Source organism: Paraphaeosphaeria sporulosa, assembly GCF_001642045.1.
Source record: "Paraphaeosphaeria sporulosa strain AP3s5-JAC2a unplaced genomic scaffold CC84scaffold_11, whole genome shotgun sequence".
NCBI classification, from domain to species: Eukaryota; Fungi; Ascomycota; class Dothideomycetes; order Pleosporales; family Didymosphaeriaceae; genus Paraphaeosphaeria; species Paraphaeosphaeria sporulosa.
In genome coordinates, this window is record NW_017253370.1 from 931,206 (window position 1) to 949,444 (window position 18,239).

The 18,239-nt window shown below is 49.5% G+C and overlaps 6 protein-coding genes across 6 annotated transcripts; 3 read left to right on the forward strand and 3 right to left on the reverse strand.

The window, feature by feature from the left end:
* Positions 1 to 2,256: 2,256 nt before the first annotated feature.
* On the forward strand, positions 2,257 to 3,188 carry CC84DRAFT_1190264 (Metallo-hydrolase/oxidoreductase; the record flags this gene model as incomplete). Its single annotated transcript, XM_018181106.1, has 3 exons — positions 2,257 to 2,305; positions 2,390 to 2,578; positions 2,617 to 3,188. 3 exons carry the CDS (start codon positions 2,257 to 2,259, stop codon positions 3,186 to 3,188), a joined length of 810 nt encoding a protein of 269 aa, XP_018031459.1.
* Positions 3,189 to 4,600: 1,412 nt separating this feature from the next.
* Positions 4,601 to 5,584, reverse strand: CC84DRAFT_1229792 (uncharacterized protein; the record flags this gene model as incomplete). Its single annotated transcript, XM_018183677.1, has 1 exon — positions 4,601 to 5,584. One exon carries the CDS (start codon positions 5,582 to 5,584, stop codon positions 4,601 to 4,603), a length of 984 nt encoding a protein of 327 aa, XP_018031460.1.
* A 1,709-nt stretch (positions 5,585 to 7,293) lies between these two features.
* On the reverse strand, positions 7,294 to 8,852 carry CC84DRAFT_1128451 (general substrate transporter; the record flags this gene model as incomplete). Its single annotated transcript, XM_018175799.1, has 4 exons — positions 7,294 to 7,832; positions 7,887 to 8,044; positions 8,100 to 8,601; positions 8,657 to 8,852. Coding segments are annotated over 4 exons (1,395 nt in total), but the record flags the coding sequence as incomplete, so codon positions are not given.
* Positions 8,853 to 9,608: 756 nt separating this feature from the next.
* CC84DRAFT_1199123 (extracellular sulfatase Sulf-2) lies at positions 9,609 to 11,457 on the forward strand (the record flags this gene model as incomplete). Its single annotated transcript, XM_018181601.1, has 2 exons — positions 9,609 to 11,175; positions 11,426 to 11,457. 2 exons carry the CDS (start codon positions 9,609 to 9,611, stop codon positions 11,455 to 11,457), a joined length of 1,599 nt encoding a protein of 532 aa, XP_018031462.1.
* A 946-nt stretch (positions 11,458 to 12,403) lies between these two features.
* Positions 12,404 to 13,927, forward strand: CC84DRAFT_1101680 (uncharacterized protein; the record flags this gene model as incomplete). Its single annotated transcript, XM_018174926.1, has 2 exons — positions 12,404 to 13,727; positions 13,830 to 13,927. Coding segments are annotated over 2 exons (1,422 nt in total), but the record flags the coding sequence as incomplete, so codon positions are not given.
* A 709-nt stretch (positions 13,928 to 14,636) lies between these two features.
* On the reverse strand, positions 14,637 to 17,298 carry CC84DRAFT_1168258 (periplasmic beta-glucosidase). Its single transcript, XM_018179355.1, has 2 exons — positions 16,795 to 17,298; positions 14,637 to 16,744 (listed from the first exon to the last, which is right to left on the reverse strand). The coding sequence occupies exons 1-2, from the start codon at positions 17,093 to 17,095 to the stop codon at positions 14,649 to 14,651; spliced, it is 2,397 nt and encodes a 798-aa protein (XP_018031464.1). The 5' UTR covers positions 17,096 to 17,298; the 3' UTR covers positions 14,637 to 14,648.
* Positions 17,299 to 18,239: the final 941 nt, after the last annotated feature.

Below are 18,239 nucleotides of genomic sequence, written 5' to 3' on the forward strand. Positions count from 1 at the left end.
CAATCAACTCCAGCCTCCACAGCACCCAACAATCAATACCTCAAGACATGCGCCGAAGACCCACAGTCTTGGATGCGCTTTGATCGATCCCGTGATAGGGAAATTGTTTTGATAGGTATGCGCGTAGCCATCGCTATCAGTATCGGAGAGGTACGTCATTACTGGGAGATGTAAAAATTTGATTGTTGGTGTGCTCGTTGTCTAGTTTGCAGCTTGAGGGGGTACAAAGAGAATGGAGTGGTGTTACTTGAGGTTGATATGTAAGACAAACGGTCGGCTAGCGGTTGGTGGCATAACGAGAGGCATAGTGCGAGACACAACTGTTCTCGTGCGAATGGGACGGAAGCAAGTACAACAGGGGTTACCACTACGCTTATGTAGTCAGACAAACTGTAAGCACTCAAATTCAAACCAATTCTCTCGTTGTGGATGAAATCCAAGTAATCCAAAGCCAGTATTAGAATCAAACTCACTCCCTGACTCCCTGATTCGTGCTGAGACTGATTTTTGGGCAGTGATGGGTTAATGTTGCAACTTGCACACCGCTTCGGTCCACCGTCGAGCGCATGAGTCAGGGGTTAATCCGAGGGAGTAAGCTACTTCAAGCCCCCCAAGACATGTTGGCTACAAATATATGATACTGCAAGAAACCTTGGGAAGATATGAATGGCTGCAAGTCTTACTGTGCACCGGCCTGGAACATTACAGCTGAAAAGCAGGAGTTCAGGAACCCTCTCTAGTGTAATGACACACCATCTCGTGCGTTTTCGGACAAGTGATATATCTAGAAAGAGAGAGGATGCAGTTAGGAATAAAGTTAGCAAAGGGTCTTACCATTGCGGACAAGCAATGCTTAGAAGGAATTTTGACAATGAACAACTGTCCGAAGCGCGACTCTCATGACAACGAAAGAGCGAATATAAGCTAATACTTATGATAGTAGAAGAATAATAGTACAGCCTATCGTAGCTCAACCTACTATACATTTCAATGGTTCTTTACTGATAGTGTATCGACGGTTTTTACGGTGTCGCGAAAGCGGCAACTACAAATGGCCGATTTGGGAACATCCGAGACCCGAGATATCTCATGTAAGGCACACCATCACTCCTTTAGAAGGACTAAAAGTGTCACTTGCGGAGAATTACGATGAGATCTCAGGCGGGGGAGGATAAGTGAGGTATTACCTCGAGTAAGATGCCACCAGCCAATCCATCGATGCGCGAAATTGGGCGCTCCTCTTTTATTCCCATCTCTGAGAGATAGCTTGCTTTCGTCTCTTATGTTCGGTGCGCGCAGGGGTACTCTGGCGTATCGGCGAAATGCCCGGTGTTGCTCTAAGGTATCTACTTCGGCACCCATTTGGTGCCATTCTGGACACGTCGCTCCAACGCAACCTTTCGATGGCTGGTGGTAGGTAGGGCTGTATTGAGTCCCATGCTAGGCTTCAAGAAATGCACCTGGTCTAGGGACGTCTTGATGCTTTCTCATTCCATCGCAAAAGGTCGCTTGCATTGGAACAGTCTTCATGCATTTCGGGGATTATTCTATCTAAATTATTGGCGTTGATCGCAACACCGGATCTACTGAACGAGTGTAATCAGACGGATAAGGTTGAACGGGATACTAGACAGATAGGTTACCACCTTATCTTACCTTGTACGCACACAGGATATATAACTAGGGCCATATGTGGGTCCTATATTACAAGGGAATGAAGGGGCAAACGCAGAGATATCAAACGTCAAAATTGAACAGTTGCAGAAGCCACCTGTGGCATCCATGAATGGTTGACAGCAATGTGATGAACGCGGAATGAAGTGGAATGCAGCACGCGAGCCATAATTTATATGTCATCAAACACTGATGACTGCCACGAATCTGTTGGTTGAATTTTATTAGGCCGCTCCTAACATCAGACGCTAAATCGCGGGTCGGCCGATGCATGAACGGTGGCATAAGTGCACGATGACATCTGCTTACCAATGCAACACCATCAAACGACTACATCTAAAATTTCCCGAATAGGTCAGCTCAGGCTGCGAGGTAAGACTTGCCCTGGCGATTACATCAAGAAATGCTTACGAGACCTCGCCGACCACGAGCTTTGTAGAGCTCCAGGTGATGTGAATAGTAAACCTTGCAGTTCGTTCCGCCGCTGGCCGAGGTAATAGGACCCCGTGCGGTGATAACAGTCTTTGAAAGAGTGCATAAAAAGCTGTTCTGACTTTCAATGACCAGAGCATAGCACCAACAATGAAGTGGTTTGCTTCCACTATCGCAGTATTTGCAGCCTTCGGCACAGGTGCCCTCTCAAAACGCGCCTGCTCCAACGCGGAACTCAAAGTCGACGTTTATCACGAGAAGGAAACCTCAGTTCAGTACCAAGGCAAAGACGTCCTTCTATACTCACCAACAGCCTATACTCTCATTCACAGCGACAAACAAGCCGTGCTCGTTGATACACCAACACTGGCTAAAGACGGTGCCGTCTTAGCCAAATGGATTGCCAACACTGCGCCTGGAGTTTCGCTGAAATATATCTATATCACACACGCGCACGCCGATCACTTCAACAGTTTCCCCGCAATCCTGGAAAGATTCCCCGAAGCCAAGGTCTTACGACAGACGGCGTAATTGAGCATATGCCTGCCCAATACGAAGGCCCACTATGGGACTACTTCTGGAAGGGCTTATTTCCAAGCATCGAGAAAACCGATCTGTCCTTGGTCCAAGTCCTCCCCGCCGACGGAAAGTTCACCATCGATGACGGTAAACATGAACTACATGCCATCGTCGTTGGCGAAGGCGACACTGTGGACTCAACCGTTTTGCACGTTCCCTCTTTAGACCTCGTAGTCGGAAGTGACGTTGTTTACGGCCACTGCTACCAATACCTTGCCGAAAACCCCACTTCTGAGATGCGAGCGCGATGGCTGCAGAGCTTGGACAAGATCGCGCAGCTAAAGCCTAAAATAGTAATCCCGTCACATATGCAAGCGTTCGAGGATTTTGGAACACAACATCTGGCTGAGACAAAACAATATATCCATACTTGGGATTTGTTTTTGCACAAGGCAAAGAGCTGGGAAGAGTTGGAGGGTATGGCGAAGAAGAGATTTCCAGAGAGAATTGGAACATTCATCTTGAGGTACACGGCTCAGAGCTTCTTTAATGCGACGTTCTGAATATCGCGTACGAGAGGCGACACAATAGGCAACAACTAGAGCTCGATACTCCCAGCATACCGCAGTGTCGATACGTCTTAACGAAAATTCTTGACAGGAAGGAAGGTTTGGGCGGCAAGTTACGGAGATTGATGATGGAATCCTTTCTGTGGCGGAACAGTCACGTGTGATTAGGTATAAGCCAGTCGCATTGATTTGCTCTATTGATTCCTCGTACTCGTGAGTCAATTTCAGCAGTGGTATTTCTCGGCCCTAGCATCCAGATGCACGGTCTTACTCTTATCCAAGTTTGCTGTTGACAGCAAGCTGATGCCTGGGCTAGCATAGATAGAACTGTGTTGTTATTTCAGCCATCTATTGCGAATTGTCGATTCAATAGTAGATTTGCCAACAGGGGCTTTTGCCAGTCTGATATTGCACTTTTATGATCGTCAGATATTGGTGTCAGCAGACTTACGATTGGTATAATATCATCTTCGCCGTCACAAAGCAGATAAAAAGTACATACACCTATTTTTTTTTTTTATTAATTCAATATTGGTGGCCAAACTGCTTACCATCTCCACCCTTTGGCTGCTGCACTCGCACTCCCGGAGGTCACCATCAAGAAACTCCCAGTCGGGTTTGCCTCTTACCCCAGCTACAACGCGGATACCGGCGAGACAGATGGTTGACAGCGATAGCACAGCCATCGAAGATTTCCACGACACTTCTGAATATTCTGTTGATACCGGTGCACAGGGGAGGCCCTACATGTGTTGAGGATATAAGGAAACGCGTAAATCTTCTCAGGCATGGCGACTAACCTATGGTAATAGCTCACTATCCCCACCTGGAACGACATGGCCAAGACCGGTCTCAAATGCCTCAGCGGCGTTCTCTGCGCCTGGTTCGACAAAGAACTGACAGCTGCGGGCGCACCCACAAAAATTCAGTGGGCAGATTTTGCGCTCTCCCCTTGCGCCAACAATGGCGTCATATTGTACAAGATCGAGAGCGAGGAGTAAGGGTGTATGAGCATTATATTGACAGCTGGGACTGTTCCTAGGAGGATACGATAATAGCACGCATGGGCATCCAAGTACGTTGCGCCGCATGCGACGGACCTGGACGGCGACTATCAGATGAGACTGACTCGAAACAACCGAAGCAGTGGGTTTGAATGAGACGAGGGGGTTCGTGAAGGTTGACGGTGCTTATTCTAATCCTTCCGAAGTCTCGCTGGCGAGAGAAATGGATTCTTTTACAGACTGTATTTGCCGGAAGGACCTTGGAGGCCAAGAAGTGAAGGAAAGGCTAAGGCATGCTGCCAAAGTTGATTGTTGGTAGTGATCGAAAAGGTCGTTTAGTCTTGAGCTAAATAGCTATAATCGCTCTATATTGTCACCTCTTGGTACTCTAAATCTCTTCTTTTACATGTTTGCAAACATGACTTCTGCAGCCGGTCCGCATTCTCCCCATTGTGGTTGGCAGCCGTAAGCCGGTCTACAGTAATCGTCTTGGTTCCCACACCATCCATAACTCGAACAGCAACGTCCGTATGTTGACCCCACACACCCTACACCATTTCCGCACTGGCCGTCCGTGCTCACTGGTATCGTGGGGGTCGGGCGCACGGAGCTGGATGTGGAGCTTGTACTGGGGCTTGGAGTTGGCGTTGGCGTTGGCGTTGGTGTAGGCGTTGGCGTTGAAATGGGCGTTGATGATGTTGACGGAGATGGTGTTGGGACTGGTGAGGAGGAAGATGAAGATGAGATTGGCGGCGCGTTACCGCAAGTTCCGAAGCCGGAGCGGCACCCTGTACCGCAGTAATCCACGCTACTACCGCACCAATACCACTCTGAACAGCAATTGCCAAAAGAAGAACCGGCACAGGTTGTGGAGTTTCCACAAAGGCCGTTCGTGGAGACAATTAGGGTGCCTGATGGGAGCGGTGGAGAGACCGTAGAGCTGGACAAGATGGTCGAGGAGGACGATAGTTGCGAGGAGGTAGAAGATGTGGATGGAGAAGGTGTAGGGGTTGGCGTCGGCGTTGGAGTCGGTGTGGGTGTGGGTGTTTCGATTGGTGCGTCGCCACATCTTCCGTACTGCGGCTGGCAGCCCACCAAAGCGCTGCAGTAATCGAACCCAGTTCCACAATACCCATATGTCGAGCAGCATTGATTGTTCGTGCATCTTTGGTTGCCTCCATCAGGTCCGCAACGCCCCTCCAGCTGACGCGAGAACAGATATCGGGCAACTGGATTAGGCGTTGTTACATTGTCCCTTTCCAACTGTCCTATCGCCGGTTGTGTCAATTCCAATGGAAGGGGTGGCGCATGAATATTGATCACCGTGGATGTAACAGCGCCCAAAGAGCCCAAGGCTCCAGTCAACAGGAAAACCGAGAATCGCATCGTTTTCAACAAAGAGACCAGTTTGTAGGTTTCAGAGGACAGAGAAGGAACAGATCACTCTTAAATGGTAAACTACGTAGCTTAGAGGTCCCTTAATCTGTCAATGAATAGCCACAGAGTCCAGGAATAGTGCGGCGGGACGAGAAGAGAACGTGTTTCCACATCTTGACCGCGCGTGGACACGCACGCGATGCTTTGCGAGAACATCAAAATATTCTCCGGGTCCATAGAATCATAATCCCAAGCTTGTACCGAGACATTCCATGCATGCCCGCGACCACACAAGGAAGGGCCGCATTCCCAGGTTATTGATCAATATCGAAGATGCTGTGGAAGAACTGGCCATGTGGGGCATGTTGCGTTGGTGTTCAGTGCGACGATGGCCTTGTCGAGCCCTCAAAAATGCGGATAATCATGAAGAGACCGCAATCAAGTTGCGGAACTACAACGTTATAGGAGTCTTCCAGCGAGAAGTGGTGTGTGAATGCGCGGTACCATCTTGCAGAGCTCAGCTGCAGCATGGCAGCTCCCCACCATCCCGACTACCAGGTGGGGCAGGTCAAAGCTTGTCGAGCAACCACAAAAAGTGTTGGCATTGCATATATTTCCATTTGCGTCGGAAAGAAACGAAGCAGCGCCTAAATGCGTTGCCGAGAGAACCGAGATCGAAAATTGCCGGTAGTGAGACGAAGCTCGGCGCAGGGCGACAGGGCGACAGGGTGACAGGGAGTTAAATTGAGACAGTCCAACTCATACGATGAAGCGGAACGCTGTGCATAGATTTTGAATAGGACTTTTAGACCAGAAGCATTGCGTTCGATCAACTGAGCAGTTTCTTGGTCTCCGTATCTGGATCGCGTGCGAGGATTTTCAACTCGTATGTGTCATCGATGGTGTTGCAAGCTCTATTGCATTGTTGTAGCACCAATGGGTGTACAGATTCGCGAACCTTTCGCCCACGATATGGAGAGGTTTGTAGGTGGCATTCTTAGTGGAGACAACGATGGGAAACCACCGTTTGAGCCCCAATATTCGATCTTGAGAACCTCGAAGTTGTTCTCATCTCCTATGTCTGGGCTCGACACCATCAGCAAGATTCTATCATTAGTTTCAGCATCTTGCAGCTAAGAAACATCCGTCTTGAAGATTGAGTCGGCTAGAAACACTCTGCTCAGTACTGACATTTATCGTCATGCTTGCGGCAGGATAATTGTTTTATTCCTTCTCAAGACTTCACTAAGTGTTGAAATTAAGCTCAGAGATTTGTTTAATTTCACAGCAGCTAAGTATGAGAGCAGCACCTGTTTTCGGGGGTATAAATGATCAACTTGTGAAATGTCCTTTGATCAGATACGAACAGTGCTTTGAGACACGATAGTTATGGGATTGATCAAGCTATAGAAACTCGCTTTCGGCGTCTGAGCAACAATCGAACTTCTTACCACACGACTGATGATCTGATAGAATGTTAGTGAGCTTCGCCTCTAGGTGGCCTTCACATCAATTTTTGTAGCAGTCTGCTTAAGATCCTCATCAACCTTTGGTTTGTCGATGTTCTCTTCAGTATCCTGCTTCTGCACCCCAAATTTCTTGCTGAACACTGTTGCGGCGTCAGTGACATGGTTTTACATACTCGGATGTTTCGAACACCAAAAGCTGGAAGTGCCAATCTCGCAAATCTAGCGAAGATGGGGAACTAGGCACTTACATTCATTCATCTCTTCCAAAGACTTGCCCTTAGTCTCAGAGATGCAGAACCAAACGAAGACAATAAGAGCATAGTTGAAGACGGCAAACATGACGAAGGTTTTCCAACCCAGGTTTGTTACCGCATGGGGAGTAGCCTGGGAGAAGGCGAAGTTGAACAACCACTGGGTAGCTGTGCCAATTGCGATGCCTGCTTCCCGGGTGCGACCCGTGAGAATCTCTCCCATGTATACCCAAGGGACTGGACCCCAGGAGATGTTGTAGCTCATTGCTTCCAGATAGATCATGGTCAAGGATGCAATCGATGGCGAGGTGAGGCCCGCTGTCGGATTGGGCGGGAAGGTAACCGTAAGAACAGCTACGATGAGCATGTACGTGCCCATAAAACCAGCACCAAGCAGAAGCGACCCGCGGCGTCCTATCCTTTCGACGAGGAAAAGCAAGAAAAACAAGCAAGCAATGACCTTGACAAAACCAAAGAATCCCGTGAGCAGCAACTTGTTTTGGCCGGCGCCAACGAGACTGAAGATTTGCGGGGCATCTATACGATACTGTCAGAGCTTCAGGATCGCAGAATAGGGTATTGCTGACTTACAGTACGCCAAAGAGGTATTTCCAGTGAGTTGGACACCAATCTGCAATGCAATGATAAGGAAGATGCGGTATCGATTGACGGGCTGTAGCAGTTCTTTCCAAGTCACACCCTCTATGACTCGATTTTCCTCTTCAATGCTGCTCATGATTTCCGCGAACCTATGAGCCAGGTTAATACGCAAACCTCCTGCTTCACGGACACTAGCCTACTTACTCTTCCTGTACCTCGTGCGTGTCTCCGCCGCGCACCCAAACAAGTGATTGCATAGCCTCCTCGTGACGACCCTTCTTAGCAAGCCATCTCGTGCTTTCCTTGGTCAAAAGCATGCCGAGGCCGAGGATCGATCCAGGCACCAGCTGCAAGCCGACTGGCAACTGCCACTGAACGCTACTGTCGTCTGAAATATGCTTTGCAACTGCATAATCAACCCAATAAGATGTCATGACCCCCATGGTGAAGAAGAACTGGAACATGCTTCCCAGCATGCCACGGATATTCTTTGGGGCCATTTCAGCTGAGTACATGGGGACGATCACAGTAGCCATTCCCACACCGACACCAGACACAGTCCGAGCGACATAGAAAGCGGCGAGTGAGTGTGTGTTGATCGTCTGTACGACAGCGCCGATGTTGAAGATGCAGGATGCGAGGATGAGGGACCAACGTCGACCAAATTTTGCGGTAAATGGCCAGATAAAGAAGCAGGAAAAGAAGGCTACACATCAGAATGAGCATGGAATGACGGGTTTCTTTGACACGTGGAAGCTTACCGCCGGCTTGCAGTAGACTCGTAGAATTTGACCCGACTGAGGCGCGTTGCTTGTTCGTGTACCGAAAGTCTCTTTGGAAACTGGGGAAGGTCAAGATGCCGCCAACGATGCCGGTATCGTAGGCAAACAGAAAGGAACCAACGCAGCATAAAGCTACCAGGTAGACAGCTCGGAAGAGCCCCAACCCTTTGGACATTTTGGCTGAAGTTGTGGATTGTAGCGATGAGATAGCCGGTAGATACCGGACTTTGAGATGGCTAGTACGCCGTGATACCCTCTAGTAGTACGAGGTATAGAAGTGCAGCTGCAAGGGGTGGTTCTGTGGTACGTCAAGAGGCCCTGGTGGTTATTTGTCCTCGTGGAGCAACTAAGACTTTAGAGAACCCGCGCAGGGGCTGCCATGGGAAGCATGTGGCTGATGGGGACAGCATGCGGAGACTCGCTCGGTTGTTGTGACCAGGCGTCTTGCGAGTCGGAGAAAAGCTCCCGGATGCTATGCGCCACCAAGCTACACTTGCTTTTGCGTGAATCCACAGGCCCAGAACAGTAGCGTACATATGTGGCTTGGGGAACGAGCTCTCTGGGGTCTGGTCGCGCGGGGCTCGGACTACTAACCTGAAAGGCAAGACCCGGCTGTCGGACTGCTAACTCGAAGTAGTAAAACCGGCCGACTTCCGAACGGAACAGTCTACCGGCATTTTGGCATGGCTCAGAATCCAATTACCGGATGCAAGATACAGAGGGATGACAAGCATCGTCCGACGCCGGCCAGTGCACTTCACGTGAGAACCTCCGGTCGGCGATTGTGATAGATTGTCGGGACACATTCTTGCAGTTTTTCACTTCACTTCCAGTTCAGTTTGTGCATCACGACACAGAGGAACTCCGTGAAGCGATCCTTCCTTTCACAAAGATAACTGCGCCGAGACCAGTCTTGCGACTATCATCCACGATGGATTCACGACCCAATATTTTATTTATCATGGCCGATGACCACGCTTCAAAAGCTATCAGTGCTTATGGTGCTGGCATCAACAATACGCCCAACCTGGACAGACTGGCCAAAGACGGAATGCTCTTTAATCACTGCTACGTCACCAACTCTATTTGCACGCCATCGAGAGCAGCTATCCTGACAGGAACTCACAACCATGTTAACGGAGTAATGACTCTCGATAACAAGATCAACAAGCACATGCCTAACGTAGCTAAACACCTCCGCGCTGGCGGATACCGAACAGCCATGATTGGGAAATGGCACCTTGGCGAGGGTGAACAACACGAGCCCACGGGGTTCGATTATTGGAGTGTTCTCCCAGGCCAGGGCGAGTACTGGGACCCTGAGTTCATTGAGATGCCAGTCTCTGGGAAAGGCGCTGGCGTTGAGCGAGAAGAGACTGGCTATGTCACCGACATCATCACCAAAAAATCCCTAGCTTGGATAACGGCAACGAAAGACTCCAAAAAACCGTTCTTCCTCATGTGCCATCACAAGGCCCCACATCGCTCTTGGGAATGCGATACGAAGCACCAGCATCTTTATTCCGATAAACCTATCAAGGTCCCTGAAACCTATGATGATGACTACAAGAATCGTGCCAAAGCTACTCGAGTCGCTAAGATGCGGGTCGCAGAGGATCTGACCTACCAGGACCTAGGGCTTGTGCAGCCTGAAGGCGGGCACTCTGTGGGTGAGCGCGTAAGACAGGAGTCTGGTTCAGCTCAGCGCAAAGTACCCACGGATTCAAGCATCAAACTCATCGACAAAGACGATGGCACTGTTTTCATTTTCCAGTCGCGTGCCGAGTTATCGGCCTTCAAATTCCAAAGGTATATGCAGCGATACCTCCGCGTTATTCAGTCCATCGATGACAACGTGGGCCGGATGCTAGACTACCTTGACGAGAATGGTTTGTCAGAGAACACATTGGTGATCTATACCTCTGATCAAGGCTTCTTCCTCGGCGAGCACGGATGGTTTGACAAACGCTTCATGTACGAGGAGTCTTTCCAGATGCCATTCCTCGCGCGATACCCCAAGGAGATCAGACCAACATCTACTTGTAACGATATTATTTGCAATGTGGATTTTGCACCAACTTTTCTGGATCTAGCAAGCATCAAGATCCCGAACTACATGCAAGGAGACTCTATCATGCCGCTCTTGCGGGGGAAGACCCCAGAAACCTGGCAGCAAGTTGCCTACCACCGTTACTGGATGCACAACGATATAATCCACCAGGCATACGCGCACTACGGTGTGCGTGATCACCGTTACAAGCTCATTTATTGGTACAACGAAGATCTTGGTGTGGCTGGAGCTCGACCAGGCAAAGCCGAAGATCCGAACCAAGAAGAGGAAAAAGAGTGGGAATTATTCGACTGCGAAAAGGACCCGTTGGAACTCTTTAACGTGTATGACGATCCATCATACGCGGCTGTTGTAGCAAACATGACCGCTTTGCTGGAGGCGAAGATGGAACATATTGGAGACGATCCCATCCATCTACGCTTGACTGGTCCGGGCAAGGGCGTGCCGGAATCTGTGAAATACGCAGAGCAGAATGGACTACGGCCCGAGAGCGCCCAGAAAGTGAAGCACCGCTTATAGTATGATTGATCGCACGTGGCTTGAAGATCACAAACTGTACTACAGTGTTAGATCCCGCAACCTGCCATTTGGCGTTCAGTATAGATAGAAACCGCATGCTCTGATTTTGTTATACCGACTATATCTAGGACCAAATGTCGCTCAATAATGATTTTTAGGTGTTAACGCGAAGATGCGTCGCGCAAGATGACAGACGAAATGTGCCGCTCGATGAATTATGCTAGTTACAAGTGAAGGATGAAGCTCGGTAAACCTCCGTGAAGGTGGATTATGTAATGAACTAAACAGTACGGTAACAAATCGTCTAGTTTGATCTGGGCAACCTTGGCGCTACGAACAGAACCCAAAGACGGGGTTTTGCGGAGCGAGCTTGACCCCGCAAACTCTGATTGCCACGTGCAACCAAGGTCGTGTCGCCCCAGGGGCCAGCGAGGATCTCACACATGCATCATAGCAGATCGCCTTCTGTATCGCCACTATTTGCTCTGGCTCAACTTTCTTTACACATCTCACCTGCATGGAGCGTACCAGTTGTTTTGGAGTGCTTGGTCCCCTCGTAGGTCCTCAGACGTGTATGCAATGCAGACAACGCAAGGTGGGTATAGGTGCATTTCGATTGCATGGCTGTTTCTGAACATCTTCATCGTCAGGTCCGCTGCGACAAGCGCCAAGGAGCATGTGGGAATTGTGAACGTCTCAGTCTTCCTTGCCATTCCTCAGACGACAACTTTCCGAGCAATGGCGGCATGTTCCAAAGGCGACTTCGTGGCTCACGAGCTTGTACCCCCTGCAAGTCCAGAAAAATCAGATGCTCTGGCACAACTCCAAGCTGTGTAGCATGTAAAGAACGAGGGAGAGCATGCGCTTATCCTTCTCCTAAACGTTATTTTCGTCATAACCATACCATGGGCACCCATCAGTTTATCCTGGAAGTGCCAGAAGCTGCAGCCTCACTCGACGTCCACGATGCAGTTGATCTACATATTGAAGGTTCAGGAAATCCGTTGTCACCAGGAGACGTATGTGCCCAGCTATCAACTGGTGACGACTACACCTCGAGCCCTGTATTCGCACCCACGGAATCGCCCGAATCAGTGAGTTACCAAGGAGACGCACGTTCTGGAAAGGAACTCATAATGCCAACGCGAGATGAACTCGACGAGTTCCTATCATTTTTCTTCGAGGTCCTTTACCCGATGCCATCGTACGCTTTCCTCCATCCTCGAACTACCAAAAGAAGATGTTTTAGCAGGAATAAATCATGTTCTCTGTCTCTAGCACTCTGTGCTGTGGCTTCAGTACATATGAAAGTCCCATCTGGAGGTGCCATCATGTCAATGCCACAAGCAGGAATCCAAGAGCGAGCAACAGCGTGGGTGCACGCTGCAGAACAAAGTATCTGGCTACAGCTTGAACATCCAAGCATATCGCGACTGCAGACTTTACTTCTTATCATACATTACCACATGGAGACTGCCCACCTCCAACGAGCTTTTATGCTGATTGCCACAGCAGCTCGGTATGCCGCTGCTCTGAGATTGAACCATGAACGCCAGCATTGCGATCACATTGCACAAGAGACCGGTCGGCGGATCCTGTGGTCCCTGAAAATTGTTGAGCGCTACTTCTCTGTCGGTCTAGCTGAATTCGATATGGTTCCATTAGAAGTCGTCTACATCGATTTTCCGCAAAAGGAAGAAGAGTTTCTGAACTCAGATTTAGATCAACAAAACTTACAAGGCAAGCAAGAAAATGGCGCATACAGACTTTTTATACAGCTAGAGGTTGTGCGTCGGGACATCATGAGACTGACGCGGAACATTACACTGCTGGAAGAGCCATTGGCGAATCTTACCGAACTCGTCGACCACCATCGCCGCATAATAGCTGGCATAGAGACACCAGCCCCTACATTACTGAGCCGTGACTCGACGGATCTGGAAGATCCATTCGAAGACCATTGGTTGCCACGTCGCATACTCGCACACATATCGTGGCATCAGGCCCATTGCGACTTGTATAGGATATTGCTACCTGGCTATTCAGACGCAGCGCCAAGCACAGTGCTTCGAGGCTACGATGCTACAGAATTGGCCCGTGCCGAAGACCTTTGCTCGCATCATGCGATGCGCATCATCGACATAATTACGACGCTAAACCAACACAGCGATCGGTGGCACCTGCTGGAATTCGACACTGCCATTTGCGCGTACCATGCCACCAGACTGGTCCTCTACATTTCTCGCCTTGGTAATACGAGAAATCGTTTCTCACCAGAGTTCGCATTAAGTCGCGCTCAATTATGTCTTGCTGCTCTGAAAAGATTCTTCTTTGCATCAGCCCTCGTTGCACCCATAATACGAGAGCTCGAACAGTCTATCCAAGTCTTCTCTACACAGCAACAAGCAATCCAACAAGGTAGAACCAGTTCTTTCGCTATGCCACCACAAAACGATAATGGTCCAATGGCCCGGAAAATTGCAGTCCCAAGCAATGGGTGGCATGACCGTACGCAAGACGGTGGAAACAGCGTGTCAGATCAGTGCACCGACGAAAGTCAAGGTAGGCATCTTTCCTCAGCAGCACAGATCCGCCAACGCCTTGCAATCCACAGTCTTTTGAGGAGAGCGGATTTTGCGGACGGCGACGAGGAGGAGGAAGAAGCGCAGACTGACCAGTGCGAACTTATACATGCACCCCGCCCTCCTCAGGATGGCATCACTCCCTCTCTGGCGGCTGACCACGAGCGATTGAACTCTATCACGAGTCCACAAACGGACATATGTCAAGGAGAGGCTCTACAACCCGGTCAAACCGATACTGAACGAGGCTTCAATGGACGCAGCCCAGCCTCCGCTATGATAAGCACGATGGGAACAATCCAAGACAAACTTTCATCGAAACAGTATGCTCCCAATAATCCTGCAGCCAGTAATCTGCCGATATCGAGTAACTTAAGCGAGCAAAGAAAGCCAGCAGATCTTACTGCGTCTACAGTCGCATCTCCAATTACTTTAGATGCCACTACTCAAGCTACAGCTTTGGACCAGGATATGATAGGCACCACGATGCGCAATAAGCCATTCGACGCGACGGACGCCGGGGATATAGAATTGTCTATATTTTCTTGGTGGGGCGCACAAGACTGGAGATGGCTCTGACAAGAGTGGAAAGCCGATGTCCTGATCGCTCAACTGGTGGAATACAGTTTCCGGTTTTAACCGATCTTGCTGTTCTGATGCAAGGTCTCGTTTGATTTTGTATTGTCAGGCCAAGCTGTGGATCTCACGTACCCAATAAACATCAACTTCTGGAAGAGCAGGAGAGATTGACAGTGAGCAAAGTGATGATTTTGCTGCGCCTTTGGCACACCTAATGAAATTATATGACGACATTTACAGGAGTGAGATCCGATGATCTGGAGGAGCTACCGACCCAGAAGGTATAATTTCCTTCTTCAACAGTCCACTCTCCATTCACGTAGAATCCAAGCTCAGTCAAAGCGATCCTATCGAACTCCACTATTTCCATGCTTCCCACAGCAACGCTGACCTTGGAAAACCGAATGAGCTTCATTACAGGTCGCTCAATGATTGAGTATTGAGGGCGAAAGTAGACTTGGACAACTTCTTTGCCCCCCATCTTGCCTCGATTAGTGACCTTCGCAGACACATCAATAGTACGATTCGATCCGGTACCGGATGTAGAGACTGAGACTTCAGAAATCGTAAAGTTTGTGTAGCTGAGACCATAGCCAAACGGCATAGCCGGCTTTCGAGTCAGTTGCGGCCAATGCCAGTCGTACTTGGTATATGTTGAAAAGCCGCCAACGTCGTCTGAGGGAAGATAGTCGTATGCGACAGGGAAAGCACCATTGTGGTCAGGGATAGATACGGTGAGCTTGCCACTCGGATTGACCTGGCCAAGAAGAATCTCGACAAGAGAGTCGCCGGAGTACTCACCAGCCAACCAGGAATGCAAAATTGCCTTGCAGCGTGAAGTTGACTGATTGATCACAAAGGTCTGTCCAGCGCTCATGACTAGGATAGTCGGTACACCGGTATTAAGGATTGCGTCAAGCAACTGTTGTTGGGCCCCAGGGAATCCCAGGTCTGCATGGGAATAGCCCTCAGTATCAGTCCGTTCGTTGTTGAAGAACTCGGGCATGAAGTTGCCATATCCAGATCCAAGGACTACAACTGCGAGACCGGCTTGTTTAGCTTTATCCACTGCAAACGAAATAGCAGCTTGATCCTTCGCTTGTGCATCGTGGTCATAATTGGGCAGCACCGTACTGGTTCCCTGCGCATAGAGGACATTTTCTTTGCCTAGAGCATTCTCGAAACTTCGAAGGAAGGAGTTTCCGTAACGCGGGTCGGCTGGATCAACGGGAGCATAGTTGCCAGCATTGATGAGATCTGCGTACGGTCCTATGACCGCAACCTTTCCCGAGCCGCTTAGAAGGCCCTTAGTGAGAGGGAGGAATGCATCATCGTTCTTGAGCAGAACAATCGATTCGCGAGTGATGTTTCGGTTCAGCAATAGGTGACGCGGATTACGGAGAGTAGCGGCCATGTTCTCGATTGTCGGTAAAGGTTGGTCGAACATCCCAGTGGCAAACTTGATCTGAAGCATAGCACGAACCGCCTCGTCCACCAAAGATGCGATCTCTTTGTTAGAATGCAGCGATCTCAGCTCAACGAAGAGTCCAAGGCCATCGGGCTTGAGCTCATGCTCGAGTCCTGCCTGGAGGGACTTAACGGCTGCATCGCTTCGAGTTCGGGCCACTTTCGACTCGGTTAAGAGGTACTGTATCGCATTCGCGTCCGACATTATAAGACCTTTGAAACCCAGGATGCCGCGTAGAACATCTTGGAGAAGATACTTGTTGATAGAAGCTGGAACTCCATCGATGGACGAATACGAAGCCATGAGCGAGAGTGGTTGCCCTTCTCTTATGGCTTTGCGATACGGTGGAGCAAGGTCATTGAGGATATGATTGATTCCCCCAAACATGCTGGCGCGGTTAACGCCTCCACTGCCAGATCCAAAGACAAAGTGTTTGATGGTCGTGGCGACCTTCACAAATCCGTTATCGTCCTTTTCCTGCATTGTCTTGATGTAGCGGGTGCCAAACTCACCCACAAGGTAGGTGTCTTCACCATACATCTCACCATTCCGCCCATTACGAGGATCATGAATTATGTCCACTTCGGGCGAGAGTACCCAGTTGATTCCCATAGCCAGGTTTTCGTCTCTCGACGCTGCAATAACCTGTTCATAAAGTGGCAAATTCCATGACGAAGCCATGGAGATAGTGCCAGGAAATACCGTACCACCGGAAAACCACAAGCCATTAACGGAATCAGCCACAGTGATGTATGGAATGTGGAGGCGAGATCCATTGATTTGTTCGGCGCGAAGTTCGTTCATCCGTGGCAGTAGGTCCATTGCCCAATTTGCTTGTTGTCCGTAACCTTGAATCATGTCAGATAGGGTCTTGTAACACTCAAGACTGATGGCTTACCTATTTGTCCATTCTGTGTGGATCGTATCTGCTCGAAAGACGTTCTATTGAATGCAACACTTCCATTGATGCTTCTGAAAGCGGCCCGGATGCCGCCCATCTGTCCAATCTTCTCTTCCCAGGTTAGGCGTTTGAGAAGGTCATTGGCGCGCTCGGCCGGCGTCAATGAGGCGGTCTTGTACGGCTCCGTCTTCCTGCATACTTGACTTCCACCACAGTCGCTCGGGGTGCTAGATGCTTGCGCGAGATTGCTGTGGATCAGAAGTAGCGCAACAGCGAACAGCTGTGGCAGCGCGCCCATCTTTAGGCCCGAATAAGGTGGTCGTTGAAACTGTTTGATGGAGTATATGGCCAGCAATGTGCGTCGTGACTATGGGAATGGAAGGCATGGCTTGATGACACTTTATGGCTGCCATAGAACTTCTAAGTGGCCGACTGAATCGTACTTCCCAGAACAGTGCCATAGTCGCCCTCCGACATAGGCTGCGCTATGACCGAAAGCTCATTGGCAAAAGTTTGGTGGAATTTACCCCTCCCACGAACCCCATATCGGCGATTAGTTCCGACCCTGCATTAGTGTCGGGAGTCGGTCGGTACATCCGAGATAGGCTAGGCTGTTAGCCCCAGATTTATCTGCCGGGCGGAGAATCCCGGCGTAGGATAAACACGTGACCATCGTTGATCAAAGGGAAAGGGAAATTCGGCCATATGATCGCCTTGCACGTATGAATATCGCAGCAAGCGCGGTGAAAACATGACGGCGCGTCAAATCATATGCGGCTCGCACAATGAGGGAGGTCAATATGGTTACAATAAGAGTCTTTTGAGTGTGCTATTCGACGTGTGCTTTGCTGTTACTATATTCCTAGGCGACTCTTCTTTATATCCTAAGATATACTCTCGTCTTCAGCAGAACCGTTTCTGGTTGCGTTTCGTGCCAGTCTGCGCTGTAGCTAGTGGACGTAAGATATTCTAGGAGCGAGATTTGGTGGTCAACGTAACCAAGTACGATTACACAATTGAACATTCGTTCGAGATACCACTGAAAGGCAATGGGTGGTCTTTCGAGCAACACAATATGGTCTTTTTCATGCCCGACCAACTGCGATACTATGCATGCAATAGATTCCTGAGATTTCGTTCCTTCTCTGCTTTCTTTTCTGTAATCCACGGTAATGACATGGAATCTTCGCGTACCACCTCATCGGCGCTATAATGTTATCCTCCGTTCTGAACTTCATCCTGGCACTGGCCGCTGGCATTCAACACGCCAACAGGTCAGGCGAGACGAAGCCCAAGATCATTTTCATATTGTCCGATAACGAAGACAGACGACTGGAGTCCGAGGGGTCCGACTGTCAAACTGTTCTGCAGCGGGAAATCGTCGCCAAGGTCGTCGAGTCTACCAAACATTATGGCACTACCGTACAGTGCTGTCCCGCCCG